We start from the raw sequence: 13,167 nt of genomic DNA on the forward strand, positions 1-13,167 counted from the left end.
ATGGGTTCAGCTGAAGGAAACGTTTCTCAGACCTGCTGATCACCAGTGCTTTCTCGTGTGGGATTTTATTTTTGATTAAAAAGATGCAAATGAAATGAATAAACCTGTGAACAAAAAGAAAATCACCAGCACAGTCTGAAGATGTGCTGGAGGCAGCCCGAAAAGTCTTCCCACACTTCCAGCACCAACGTAGCATGCCCACGACTCACTAACGCTGATCTGTAAGTGTTTGGAATGTGGGAGGAATCTGGATCATCCGGTCCCAGGGAGGATGTATAGACTCCTCTCAGACAGCAGCGGGAATTGAACCCCGCTCACTGGTGCTGTAGAGCGTGCACACAGCTGCTTGACCGTGCCTGCTCACTGAATAGCAACAATTCAACCTCCCAGTCCATTACTGAGGTGGTCACTACCACCAGGAGGGAAGTACAGGATCAGGACTGGGACTGCCAGACTGGGTAACGGCTTCTTCCTTCGGGCTGTGAGACTGATGAATACCCTGCCACCACTGAGGTCTCGTCACCAGGACAGCGAGCTGTTTACTGCTAACTGTGCACTACATGCATTTTCAATGATATTTTATTAACTTGTTTGTGTTAATATTTTGTTTTATGTACTATGTGAAATATATGTTTTGGAGTGCATCATGGTCCGGAGGAATGGTGTTTTGTTTGGTTGTACAATGAACTTGAACTCCACCCCCTCTTGTACCTCTCACTCACTGAAGATCCCGGAGGAAGTGCTACTCTGCGACTTGCCCTGGCCACACCTCTCCTTTTCCCGTTAGAGCTTCACTTCCGGTCCTGAAGTAACAGCTTGCAGTTATCTCGCAGAAAATTGTCACCAAAAACTTCGAGAAATTTCTATAGATGCACATTGGAGAGTATCCTAACTGGTTGCATCACAAGCTAGTATGGGAATATCAGTGCCCGGGAATGGGGAAGTCTACAGAAAGCACTGGATACAGCCCAGTCCATTACAGGCAAGGCCACCACCATAACTCAGTACATTTAAACGGAGCACAGCCACAAGAAAGCATCATCCTTCATCAAGGACCCCCACCATCCAGGCCATTCTCTCTTCTCACTACTACCCCATTGAGTGGGGTGGGGGGTTTACAGGAGCCTTAGGTCCCACACCACCAGGTTCAGAAACAGTTATTACCCTACAACCATCAGGCTCCTGAACCAGCAAGCATAACTTCACTCACCACAAGTCTGAACTGATTCTACCTACAGGTTCACTTACAAGGACTCTGTAACTCACGTTCTCAGTATTTTGTTTTGTTATTTGCACAGTTTGTCTTCTTTTGCACATTGGTCATTTGTCAGTCTTTGTTTATGTGGAGTTTTTTTGTAAATTCTATTGTATTCCTTTAATTTTCCTGTAAATGCTTGCACGATTTATATGGTAACATATGCGTAGTTTGATAATAAAAATACTTTGATACTTGAAGTTATGCGGTGGTGACAGATTTCCCCAGAGCTGCTTTTAAGAACAGACAGAACGTTGGGATTTGATCAAAGGCATTCGTGGCTTAGAAAACTGCACCTTCATAAAATCACAGTTACCTCTTACATCCAAACATAATAGTCTGTACTGATTCAGAATCAGATTTATTTATTATATTTACATCAAACCATGCAGTGAAATCCATCTTTTATGTGAACAACCAATGCACTTAGGGATGTTCTTGGGGAAGCCTGCAAGTGTCGTCACACTTTCTGGCGCCGACATAACATGCCGAGGATGTACTGTTGAGTTATATTAGTTACTTTGAAATTATCAAGGCCCTTTGATTAACGTAAATGTATATTTTGTACATGTATTTTGAAGTCCCACTTTTTCTAGAAAAAAATGCTATATTTGCCATTTTGTTACAGAAATACTAAGTGTCTTTTTGATGCTCCTTGTTGCCTGCCTCTTCCATATTACAGGGTGGAACGCCACAGCCACTTATACCTCCTATAATCAGTCTCGTTTCCCTTTTTTGTACCCGTTCCAAGGCAGCACATGTTGCGTAGTCTACTGACCGGTTTCATTTCTGTAGATCGGCACTACTTTGGGCTATTCAATACTAAACCTTATAACCCGTCACATTGGATGCAACAGGACTTTCCTCCTTCCTATCAAGTCTGTAGCTTTCCTCATGTTAATTAACACCATCGATTGTATGTATCTTCTTTTTATATTGCCTATTTTAAAACCGTGCTCTCTATTCGTTTGCAAATATTACTCATCCTCAGCAGCTCATTAAGGCACCCGTTATTGTCCGTTGACAGACAGATTGATAATGGAAGATACGAGTCTATCGGGGTCATCTTCTGTATCAGTGTTTACGGTGTGGCTTCTCCGCAGTGGTGAGGCGTAACGCGTCGGCTTCGTCGAGCATCTTTGCTCTGTACGCCACAATAGGCAGAATCTCCCAGCGGCCTTAAGTTTCAACTTGGCTCCTCATCCCTATTCCAAAATGTCAGTCACTACTGCCGTGAGGCCACACTCAGGTCAGAGGAGTAGCGCCTCATATTCCATCTGGATAGCCTCCAACCTGATGGCAAGAACATTTATTTTTCTCCCCGCCCACCCTTCTCTTTTTCTACATTCCCTACGCTGATTCCCCTCTCACCTCTTTTCTCCTCACCTGCCTATTACCCCCTTCTGGTGGCTCTCCTCCTTCCCTTTCTCTCATGATCCACTGTCTTCCCCTATCAGATCCCTTCTGCATTTCCTTACCTTTTCCGCCTACCATCTCCCAGCTTCTCACTTCACCTCACCTCACCTGTCAGCTTGTACTCCTTCCCCCCTCCTTTCTCTCCAGTCCAAATGAAGGGTCTTGTCCCAAAACATGAGCTGTTCATTCCTCCGCCCAGATGCTGCCTGACCTACAGTGTTCCCTGCAGCATCCGGTGTGTGATGCTCTGGATCTCCAGCATCTTTAGAATTTCTTGTGTTTGTGATGTAAGATGCTGACATGGTTATTTAATAGTTACCACCATGCCAGGTAAGGGTATAACTAGATGGAGAAAGTGATAGTAAGAGAGGGAGAAATGAAAAGGAAAAATACTGGAACAGTCGCTGGAAATCTGATAGAAACTGAATGTGTAGCAACCAGGAGATTCAGATTTAGGTCCTTTATTTATCAAATGTTCTGTACATCAGAACGTAGAGAGGAATGTGTTGTTTACATTAATGACCAACACTCCCCAGGATATCATGGAGGCAGCCCGCAAGTACCAGGCCCAGCATGCTCGGCAGAGCAACGCAGAGCACGACAGGACAGGAATAGCAAGCAATGAAGCAACAAGAGCAAAACAAGCCCCATTCCTCTCTCCCACCCACACAGTCCTTTAACCCCTGGACAGGTCTCCAATCGACTCATGGATTCACAGACGCTGGGCCTGCAATTTCCCCAGCGAGCTTGCAGAGATTCACAACCCGAGGTTCCCATCATAGGGCCTCTGCCTCTGGACCTCTGATTAACCCTCGGGCTTTGATCTGGATGTCCAAATGACCTTTGGGCTTTGATCTGGATCAGCTCCAATCGTCGTGGTTTCCATGCCATTGGAATCAGTTGGTTGATTTGTGAACATCAAGTTCACTTGGAGTGCAACATCAAGTACACGTTAAACAAATACACGCACAGGCGTCTTCGCTCTGTGGAAGCGGAATGAAGACCGTCATCCTCGACCTCGAGGGACAGCCACGATGATGACGACTTTGATCTGGACTTCCAATTGACCCTTAGACTTTGATCTGGACCTCCAATTGACCTTTGGCCTTTGGTCTGAGAAATGGAGAAGTCAGCCTGAAACGTCAGTCCTGTCCCTCTCTCCTAGATTCCATACTCTTGCTGGAGAACTTCCCAGTTCTGACACCACTCAGCAGACTGTTTGCTTGATAATGTCGAAATCAATATCAAGGTATAAATGCAGAGCAAGAGGAGCTGTAGGTTTTGTTTGGGTTGGAGAAGAGAGGAAGATAGAACAAATGCAAATATAAATCTGTAAGTCTGGGTTGGAGAAGAGACGCAGATGGATGGGAAACCATTTTCATGATGAAACGAAACATATTTGGAGGGCATTGAATCAGTGCTTTTGTGTTGCTGCTTAACTCTGGCATTCCTTGGCATCTATAGATCTGCAGTGCTTCAGAATACTGGTCTAGTCTTTTTATTGTAAACTGACATGGGTGAACTGGTACTGACATCAGACATGCGGTGGCCTCGTATTTCACCACGATGGCGTAGCGGTTATTGTGGCGCTGGGTGTTCTGGAGATCCGGCACTATTCTCTGTACATCCTCCCTGTTGAATGCATGAGTTTTTTCTAGGGTCCTCTGGTTTCCTCTCACAGCCCAAAGACGTTCCAGTTAGTAGGTTGATTGGTAAATTGTCCCGTAATTAGGCTTGATTAATTTGTGCGGTGTGGCTCAAAGGGCCAATTCTGCACTATATCTCTAAATTGGGTCAGCAACCAGGGGGTTCAATTCCTCTATGGTATCGAAGGAGTTTTCATGTTCTCTCCATGACCACAAGAGCTTCAGTTTCTTCCCATATTCCAAAGATGTACGGGTTAGTACGTTAATCAGTCGCATGGGTGGAATTGGGCCAAAAGAGCTGTTCTGTTCTGTATCACTACATAAGAATTAAAGAAATCCATCTTAGAGCCATCATACTAATTACTAGTTTGTAGGACATGGACCTAGACCTTGAACTCCCTACGTATGCTTAAGTATTTTTAAATAGAATTTTTTTTCCACAAAACTTTACAGAGAAGCTCCACACCCTGACAGTATGCTGATTCAAATTAAAGTCTTCTTGATGCCCAATCCTTTTCTATCAATTATCTTTTCAAAACTCCACTAATTTGCATCTCAGATAATGCTCATTTACCGTTACAGAAAACTTATGTTTATATTTAGTCTTTTCTTTATTGATGTACTTTAACATTGATGAATGCCATCTCCTTCCAAGGTCAAAGTACATATGTCACCATATACAACCCTAGGGTTCATTTTCTTGCAGGCATTCACAGTAAATACAAAGAAATACGATAGAATCAATAAAGAACCACACACAACAAGACAGACAAACAACCAATGTGAATACTATAGCAAACTGCCAGAAGAAAAAAATCCTCAAAATAATAATAGTAGATAAATAAGCAATAAATATCAAGAACATGAGATTAAGAGTCCTTGAAATAGCACACACCTTTGCCATGATTACCCTGTCAACAATCGTGCCCCATAAAGCTTGCTACCCTACTCCCTGTACACACATGGTGGAATTCTGCTGCAGGTTTACAAATTATACCGTTATGGTGAGGCCAATCTCAAATAACAATGATCCAGAGTACAGGAAAGAGACTTGCGTATTTTATTTATTTTAGAGATACAGCATGGAACAGTCCTTTCAGTCTGTGGCTCAGGGATTCAAAGATTCAAGATTCAAAGCACTTCTATTGGCAAAGAATGTATAAATTATACACCTTGAAATTTGTCTGCTTGCAGGCAGCCACAAAAGCAAGAAACCTGAATAACCCAATTTAAAAGCCCAAAAACCACTCCGCAGAGAAAGGGAGAGGAGAAAAAAGCAGACGTTGTGCAAATGGAAGCAAGCCAACAGCATCGTGAACCAGACTGTGTCCCAGATCCTCTCCTGGACCAGCTGGGGTAGGCCCAAGCCTCGGTCCCCAGACCATCACACTTCTGGGGGCAGAAAAACACAGCAGCCAGATCATTTCACAACCTTGGTGCCATGGAGAAAGAAATGAACATTTGCTGGAGTGCGAGCAGAATTGGCCTGACTCTCATCTCTGTACCCAACACTTGGGCCTCGGTTCTACCTGTTCCAGCCTAATTTGTCCAAATACCGGGTGTTGCCTTGTTCCAGGACCTGGGTTCAGGCGCCTGCTACATTTGGGCCCCCCAGCCAGAAGGTGTTCTCGACCTCACTAAATTGGCTCGGCTTTTGGACATCGTCATCGAGGACATCTATAGAGAAAGATGTCAGAAAAAAAGCATAATGACGGATCCCACCCACTCTGCTCACCCCACTTCATTCACGGAGGTGGACTTCCAGACTCAACATCGCACCCGGGTTAGGTAGACAGGCATCAAAGCTCTTCTGCGTGGACTTGTCTCCAAATCGCTCACTCCTTCTCTGACAGCGATACGAACTCCTTCTGCTACTCCGGCTCAAACACATTGCGTTTCGCAGTACCCCAGCCCGGCTCATCTCCCCACCCGTCCTTGCCCCCTCGCTGTCTACAGTGAAAGCTCATCACAATTTGGTAGCACCATCTTAAACTGGAAGACTCTTGAAGACCAGAGGTTCTTGATGAGGTACACTGGAGCTCTTTGGAAAACAGCTGTTACATAATATTTTTATTTAGATATACAGCATGGAATAGGCCCTTCTGGCCCTTCAATCCACACTACCCAGGAACCCACTGATTTAACCTTAACCTAATTACAGGACAATTTACTATGACCAATTAACCTACTAACTGGTAAGTCTTTGGACTGTGGGAGGAGACTGGAGCACTCAAAGGAATCCCACACATTCACAGGGAGAACGTACAAACTGACAGATGGTGTCAGAGTTGAATTCCAAACTCCCATGCCCTGAGTTGTAATAGTGTCACACTAACTGCTCTACCACTGTCATGTCATGCTAAGATAGAGAGTTTAGGGTCATGGTGTCATGTCATGACAACAAACTTACATCCATGTCACCAAAACTAAAGAGCTGGTTAAATACCACAACTTTTTCCAAGGAATGCCGATTGGAATTGATTATTTGCTGTTCTGGAGAGATAACAATTACATTTGCTGGTAAATAACTGGAATAGGTAACCTTTTATCACTGAAACCTTCAATATGAATTTTAGTACTTGTCAGCAGAATGCTAAAAATTCTAAACAGTGCTATATAGAGTATTGCAGATTGTTCATAAACCCCTCTGCAGCGAATTATCTTCGGAAAACAAAAGCTGTTTGTCTCAGGGCAGTGGATATTAATTGGGATTGGCAGTTCAAGCCTTTCATTGTGCTATGGAAATCTTTCGTTAATTTGCTACTGTCTCAGTCTGTAGTCCTACCTAGCGTGGCTGGAGCATACTGACTGTGAAATTCTGCAGGGATTCTGGGAATCGGGGAGAACTGCAGTGGTATTTCAGAAACACTTGTTGGTGTTAATTTTAAGACCATTTATCACCTCTAGTCTTGCCTTGCCTCTTGGCGAGCACCGGCCTACCCGTCATCGAGGACATCTATAGAGAATGGTGTCAGAAAAAAAGCATAATGATGGACGCTACCCACTCTGCTCATCCCACTTCAGTCAGGAAGGTGGACTTCCAGACTCAAAAACACTTACATCTCTCAAGTCCTCCACAGCCTGCACCACTACTACATCAAAGTATATTATCAAAAAACATACATGTCACCATATTACAACCCTGAGGTTTGTTTCCTTGCGAACATGCACAGTAAATCCGAGGAACATAATGAAAGATTGCAGCCAGCAGGGTGGAAAGACGACTAATCTGGTAGACACACATTTGTACAAATACAAAGGAAATTTAAAAAAGCAGTAAGCATTGAGAACATGAGCTGAAGAGTCCTTGAAAGTGAGTCCATGGGTTGTAGGTGCAGATCAGCGGTGGGGCAAATGAAGTTGAGATGAAGTTATCCCCTCTGGTTCAAGGACTTGAACTTGAACTGATGGTTGTGGGTTAATAACTGCTCCTGAATCTGGTGGTGTGTGCCCGAGTCTCCTGTACCTTCTACATAATGACAGCATCAAGAAGAGAGCATGGCCTTGGTGGTGACGGTCCTTGATGATGGATGCTGCTTTCCTGCGACAATGCTCCATATAGATGTGCTCAATGGTAGGGAGGGTTTTACCTGTGCAGGACTGGGCCGTATCCACTGCTTTTTGTAGGGTTTTCCATTGAAGGACATTGGTGTTTCCATACCAGGCTGTGATGCAAATCATCGATATACTCTCCGCCACACATCTATAGAAGTTTGTCAAAGTTTTAGCTGTCATGCCAACTCTAAGGAAGTAGAGGCGCTACCATGCTTTCTTATGTGGTGGGCCTCTGAAATGATAACACTGGAATTTAAAGTTGCTGATCCTCTCCACCTCTGATGAGGGCCGGCTCACGGACCTCTGGTTTCCTCCTCCTGAAGTCAATACTCAGCTCCTTGGTCTCGCTGACATTGAGTAGAGGTTGTCGTTGTGGCACCACTCAGCCAGATTTTCAATCTCCCTCCTAAATGCTGATCTGTCACCTCCTTTGTTTCGGCCAACGGCAGTGGAGTCATCAGCAAACTTAAACAGGGCTTTGGAGCTGGGCTCAGCCTCACAGACATAAGCGTAAAGCGGTAGGGCCGGAGACTAAACACATAGCCTTGTGGTGGACCTGAGCTGATGAAGATTGAGGAGATGTTGTTGCCAGTCTGAATCTTTGTGTTGTCCTTATCTCTGAAGAACACACGCACATCACCAAGCGTCAGATAATGTACATGCAATCACTCTCTGCATAAACAGTTACCTGTACATTGTGGTTATAGAGATGCTTTTATATTTGTATTTATTGCATATTTTTTGTTTTAATGCTGTTTTTATGCTTGTATTTAATGCTGCATCGGATCTGGAAAACCAATCATTTTGTTCTCCTTTAAACTCGTGTACTGAAGAATGACAAGAAAGAATCTTGAATCTTGATCTTGATAATGCTAAAAGAGTCATTATTTCACTTGCTGGTTTGAGTTGACTGGACTCTAATGTGCGGAGCTAATCCATTGCTTTGTCATTGTTGTCGATGCCCTGCATGATATGCGCCCAGTGGCCACTTTATTAGGTACCTGTACACCGGCTCGTTAATGCAAATATATGATCAGCCAATCAGGTGGCAGCAACTCAGTGCACAAAAGCATGCAGACATGGTCAAGATGGTCAATTGTTGTAAAGACCAAACATCAGAATGGGGAAGAAATATGATCCAAGTGACTTGGACTCTGGAATGATTGTTGCTGCCAGTATCTCAGAAACTGCTGATTTACTGGTATTTTCACGGACGACAATCTCTAGAGTTTACGGAGAGTGGAGCAAAAACCGGAAAACATGCCTTGAACAGCTGTTCTGTAGATGAAAGTCCATTGTTAATGAGAGAGGCCAGACTGGTTTAAGCTGACAGGAAGGCAAGGGTCGCTCCAATAACCATGTGTTACAGTAGTGGTGTGCAGAAGAGCATGGCTGAATGCAGGCCTTGAAGGAATGGGCTACAGCAACAAAAGACCATGGGCCTATACTCAGTGGCCACTTTATTAGATACCTCCTGTAGCAAACAGGATTGAATATTAAACTGGCATGTTCCCATAAATGCATGTAATCACACTTTGAAGGCCAAGTACTAGACAGTGGTAAGGATTTGCTTAATAACAGTGACTTCTTACGTGAAGCAGGGTTGTTGTATCTGGCCCATGAGCTATTTGGACTACCGTACCAGTTCCCTTTGACTTGAAATCTATCGTGTACTGCCAGATTCTCTAACTTCTATAAACATCTTCTATAAACCCACTGTCTCTCATAACTACCTCGACTGTATCTCTTCCCACCCTGCCAAATACAAAAATGCTATTCCCTATTCCCAGTTCCTCCGTCTCCGCTGCATCTGCTCCCAGGATGAGGCTTTCTGTTCCAGGACATCTCAAGTGTCCTCTTTCTTTAAGGATCTTGGTTTCCCTTCTGCCGTCATCAATGATGCCCTCACCCGCATCTCCTCCTCTCTTGGCATGAACATTGAATTCTCCAACTTATGGTAATTCCCCCCTTCACCCATCCCAGTTTTACTCTGCCTCTCATGGATCTGCCTTCTTCTACTGTCCATAGTGCTTTCCCCTTACATTCCTTCTTTGCCTCTCCTGCCTATCCCCTCCCCCACCCCTGATCTGTCGTCTGATTGGTTTTTCACCTGGCACCTACAAGCCTTCTCCTTCCCACCCTCCCCCCCACCTTCTTTATAAGGCCCCGCCCCCTCCCTCATCAGTCCTGACGAAGGGTCTCGGCCTGAAACGTTGACTGCTCGTTTCCACGGATGCTGCCCGACCTGCTGAGTTCCTCCAGCTTGTTTGTACGTGCTGATTTGACCCCAGCATCTGCAGTGTACTTTGTGTTCTCTAACTTCTATGTTGTTCTTATTGGAAAATAAAACACTGACCTGCTGCCACAACCTATGGACTCACTTTCAAGGACTCTTCAATATTTATTGCTTATTTATTATTATTATTTTTGATTTTTGTATTTGTACAGTTCATTGCTTTTTGCACACTGATTGTTTGTCCATCCTGTTAGGTGCGGTCCTTCATTGATTCTGTTGTATTTCTTGTATTTACTGTGGATGCCTGCAAGAAAATGAATCTTACGGTTATGTATGGTGACTTTGATAATAAATTTAATTTGAACTTTGAAATGAACAAATTTGATAGAGGTGCAGTATTGGTAGTGCCATCACTCGAGTAGAGTAAGATGTTCTCCAAAGGGGTTGTCTAATGACTGTAGAGGCTGATGTGGGATCCTCGTTCACCAGTGCAGTGTGGGCACAAGTAAGTGTAGTTGTGGTTGGTGGATGGATAGAGGTCACTCTGGTGTAGTGCAGCTCCCTCTTGAATAGATTTCCTCCGTGTGTGTCTATTGAGTGCAATGTCTTCCCAGTTTTTAGATGGCATGTTGAATTTCTTCAGGCTGTTTTTGAGGTTGTCTTTGAAGCATTTCCTTTGCCCACCAGGGGCTCACCGACCTTCCTTCAGCTGGGAGTTAAGAATCTATCTGGGGAGGCGTGAGTTAGACATCCAGATGACATGACCTATCCATTGGAGCTGGTCTTGCTTTATTGTGTGGAGGTGCTGTTCACGTTGGCCTCCTCCTGGTGTTGGTGTGTCTGTCCTTCCAGCTGATCCTCAAAGTCTTTCATAAGGATCTTCGATGGTATTGTTCCAGGTGTCTACTGCAGGAGGTCCCTAATTCAGCTCCATACAGTAATGTAGGTGGACAAGATGATAAGAGGCACAGATCAAGTCGATAGCTAAGGCAGAAATGGCTAATACGAAGGGGCATTATTTTAAGTTAAATGGAGGAAAGTATGGGGGAAAGTCAGAGGTAGGTTTTTAACATAGTGGTTTTTAACACCCTCCAGGGGTGGCGGTAGAGGCAAATACATGAGGGGCATTGAAGAGACTCTTAAATAGGCAGATGGTTGGTAGAAAATGGAAGGCTATGTGGGAGGGAAAGGTTTGATTGATCTTGGAGTAGGTTAAAAAGTTGTAACTGTGCTGTAATGTTCTGTGTTCTAAATGATGCCTTCTGTTGAAAGATATGAACACAATCATTTTTTTCATGCTAAGGAAGCATCCATTGATGTAACATGACTTACCGAGTATTTCTTGCGTCTTTTGTTTTTATTTCAGATTTCCAGTCTTTCTTGATTTTTAAAATTTTCTGTTATTCAGAAACACAGCACGCTCATAAGCCCTTGCGGCCCAACGAACCCACGCTGCCAAATCATACCCACCTGACCAATTAACCTACTAGCTGGTACATCTTTGGACTAAGGGAGGAAACCGGAGCATCCGGAGGAAATCCCACAGCAGTCACGGGTAGAACGTACCAACTCCTTACAGGCCGCGGCGGGAATTGAACCTGGGTTGCTGGAGCTGTAACAGTATCACACTAACCTTCACTCTACCCACACTTTCATTAATATTTCATGAAATTGGCCTGAAAAATCAGTCCATGTAAACGATAGTTAGTGTGTAACAGAGTGCAATGGCAATGTTTTGTTTATTCATTGGTCTTTGCATAACTTTTATTCCACTGCAAGTTTCAATGTGGATGTGATAAATAAATCGGAATTTGGTCGTTCTATACACAAGTACATTGGGATAGTAAAGTGGATAACAGAATGGGATTTGCTGGCTAAATTGTGACACAATATTAACAACAAGTCTTTAACAAAGCTTTTCATTCTTCCAGGGGTCTTTTTATTACTATCCATGACCGAGGCCACATTGCTACAGTGTTGAAGTCCTGGCCTGAAAATGATATTCGGGTATGTTTGTATTGCTTTCTCTATATTGATAGGACCATAAGACATGGGAACAGAATTAGGCCATTCAGCCCATCAAGTACACTCTGCTATTCAATGACGGCTGATTTGTTTTCCCTCTCAACCCCATTCTCCTGCCTTCTTCCCCTAACCTTTGACACCCTGACTAATCAAGAACCTATCAACCTCCACCTTAAATATACCCAATTACTTGGTCTCCATAGCTGTCTGTGTCAATGAATTCCACAGTTTCTTCACCCTCTGGCTAAAGAAATTCCTTCTCATCTCTGTTCTAAATGGACGCCCGTCTATTCTGAGGCTGCGCCCTCTGGTCCTAGACTCACCCACTACAGGAAACATTCTCTCCACGTTCACTTTGATGGCCTTTCTGTATTCAATTGCTTTCAATGAGATCCACCCCCCACAATCTGCTGAACTCCAGTGAGTACAGGCCCAGAGAAATCAAATGCTCCTCATATGTTAATCCTTTTATTCCCAGAATCATTCTCCTGTGGACTCTCTCCAATGTCAGCATTTCTTAGATAACGGGCCCAAAACTGCTCACAATACTCCAAGTGTGCCTCACTATTGCCTTATAAAGCCTCAGCGTTACACCCTTGCTCTTATTTTATGTTCTAGTCCTCTCAAAATGAATGCTAACATTGCATTTGCCTTCCTTACTATCAACTTGACCTGCAAGTTAGCCTTTAGGACTCCTGAACAATCATTCCCAAGTCCCTTTGCACCTCTTGAGTTCTGAATTTTCTCCTTGTTTATAAATTAGTCTGACCTTTATTCCTTGAACTTCCCTACACTATATTCGATCTGCCACTTCTTTGCCCGATCTCCCAATCTGTCCAAATTCTTCTGTAGACTCCCTGCTTCCATAGCATTGTCTACCCCTCCACCTGTCTTTGTATTGTCTGCAAAGTCATCAATTCTGTCATCCAAATCATTGACATATAATGTGAAATTAATTGGTTTCAGCACCAAACCCTGAGGAAAACCACTAGTCACTGTCAGCCAACCAGAAAAGGCCCCCTTTATTCCCACTC

The 13,167-nt window shown here is 43.9% G+C and overlaps 1 protein-coding gene across 1 annotated transcript in view; it reads left to right on the forward strand.

Moving 5' to 3' along the window:
* Positions 1-13,167, forward strand: part of me1 (malic enzyme 1, NADP(+)-dependent, cytosolic) — a 404,589-nt gene that overhangs the window by 169,663 nt on the left and 221,759 nt on the right. The window contains exon 4 of the mRNA XM_073055771.1: positions 12,040-12,115. Coding sequence (XP_072911872.1) covers positions 12,040-12,115 — 76 coding nt within the window. The remainder of the gene's footprint in view (positions 1-12,039; positions 12,116-13,167) is intronic.

This window comes from Hemitrygon akajei, chromosome 9, assembly GCF_048418815.1.
Source record: "Hemitrygon akajei chromosome 9, sHemAka1.3, whole genome shotgun sequence".
Classification (NCBI taxonomy): domain Eukaryota; kingdom Metazoa; phylum Chordata; class Chondrichthyes; order Myliobatiformes; family Dasyatidae; genus Hemitrygon; species Hemitrygon akajei.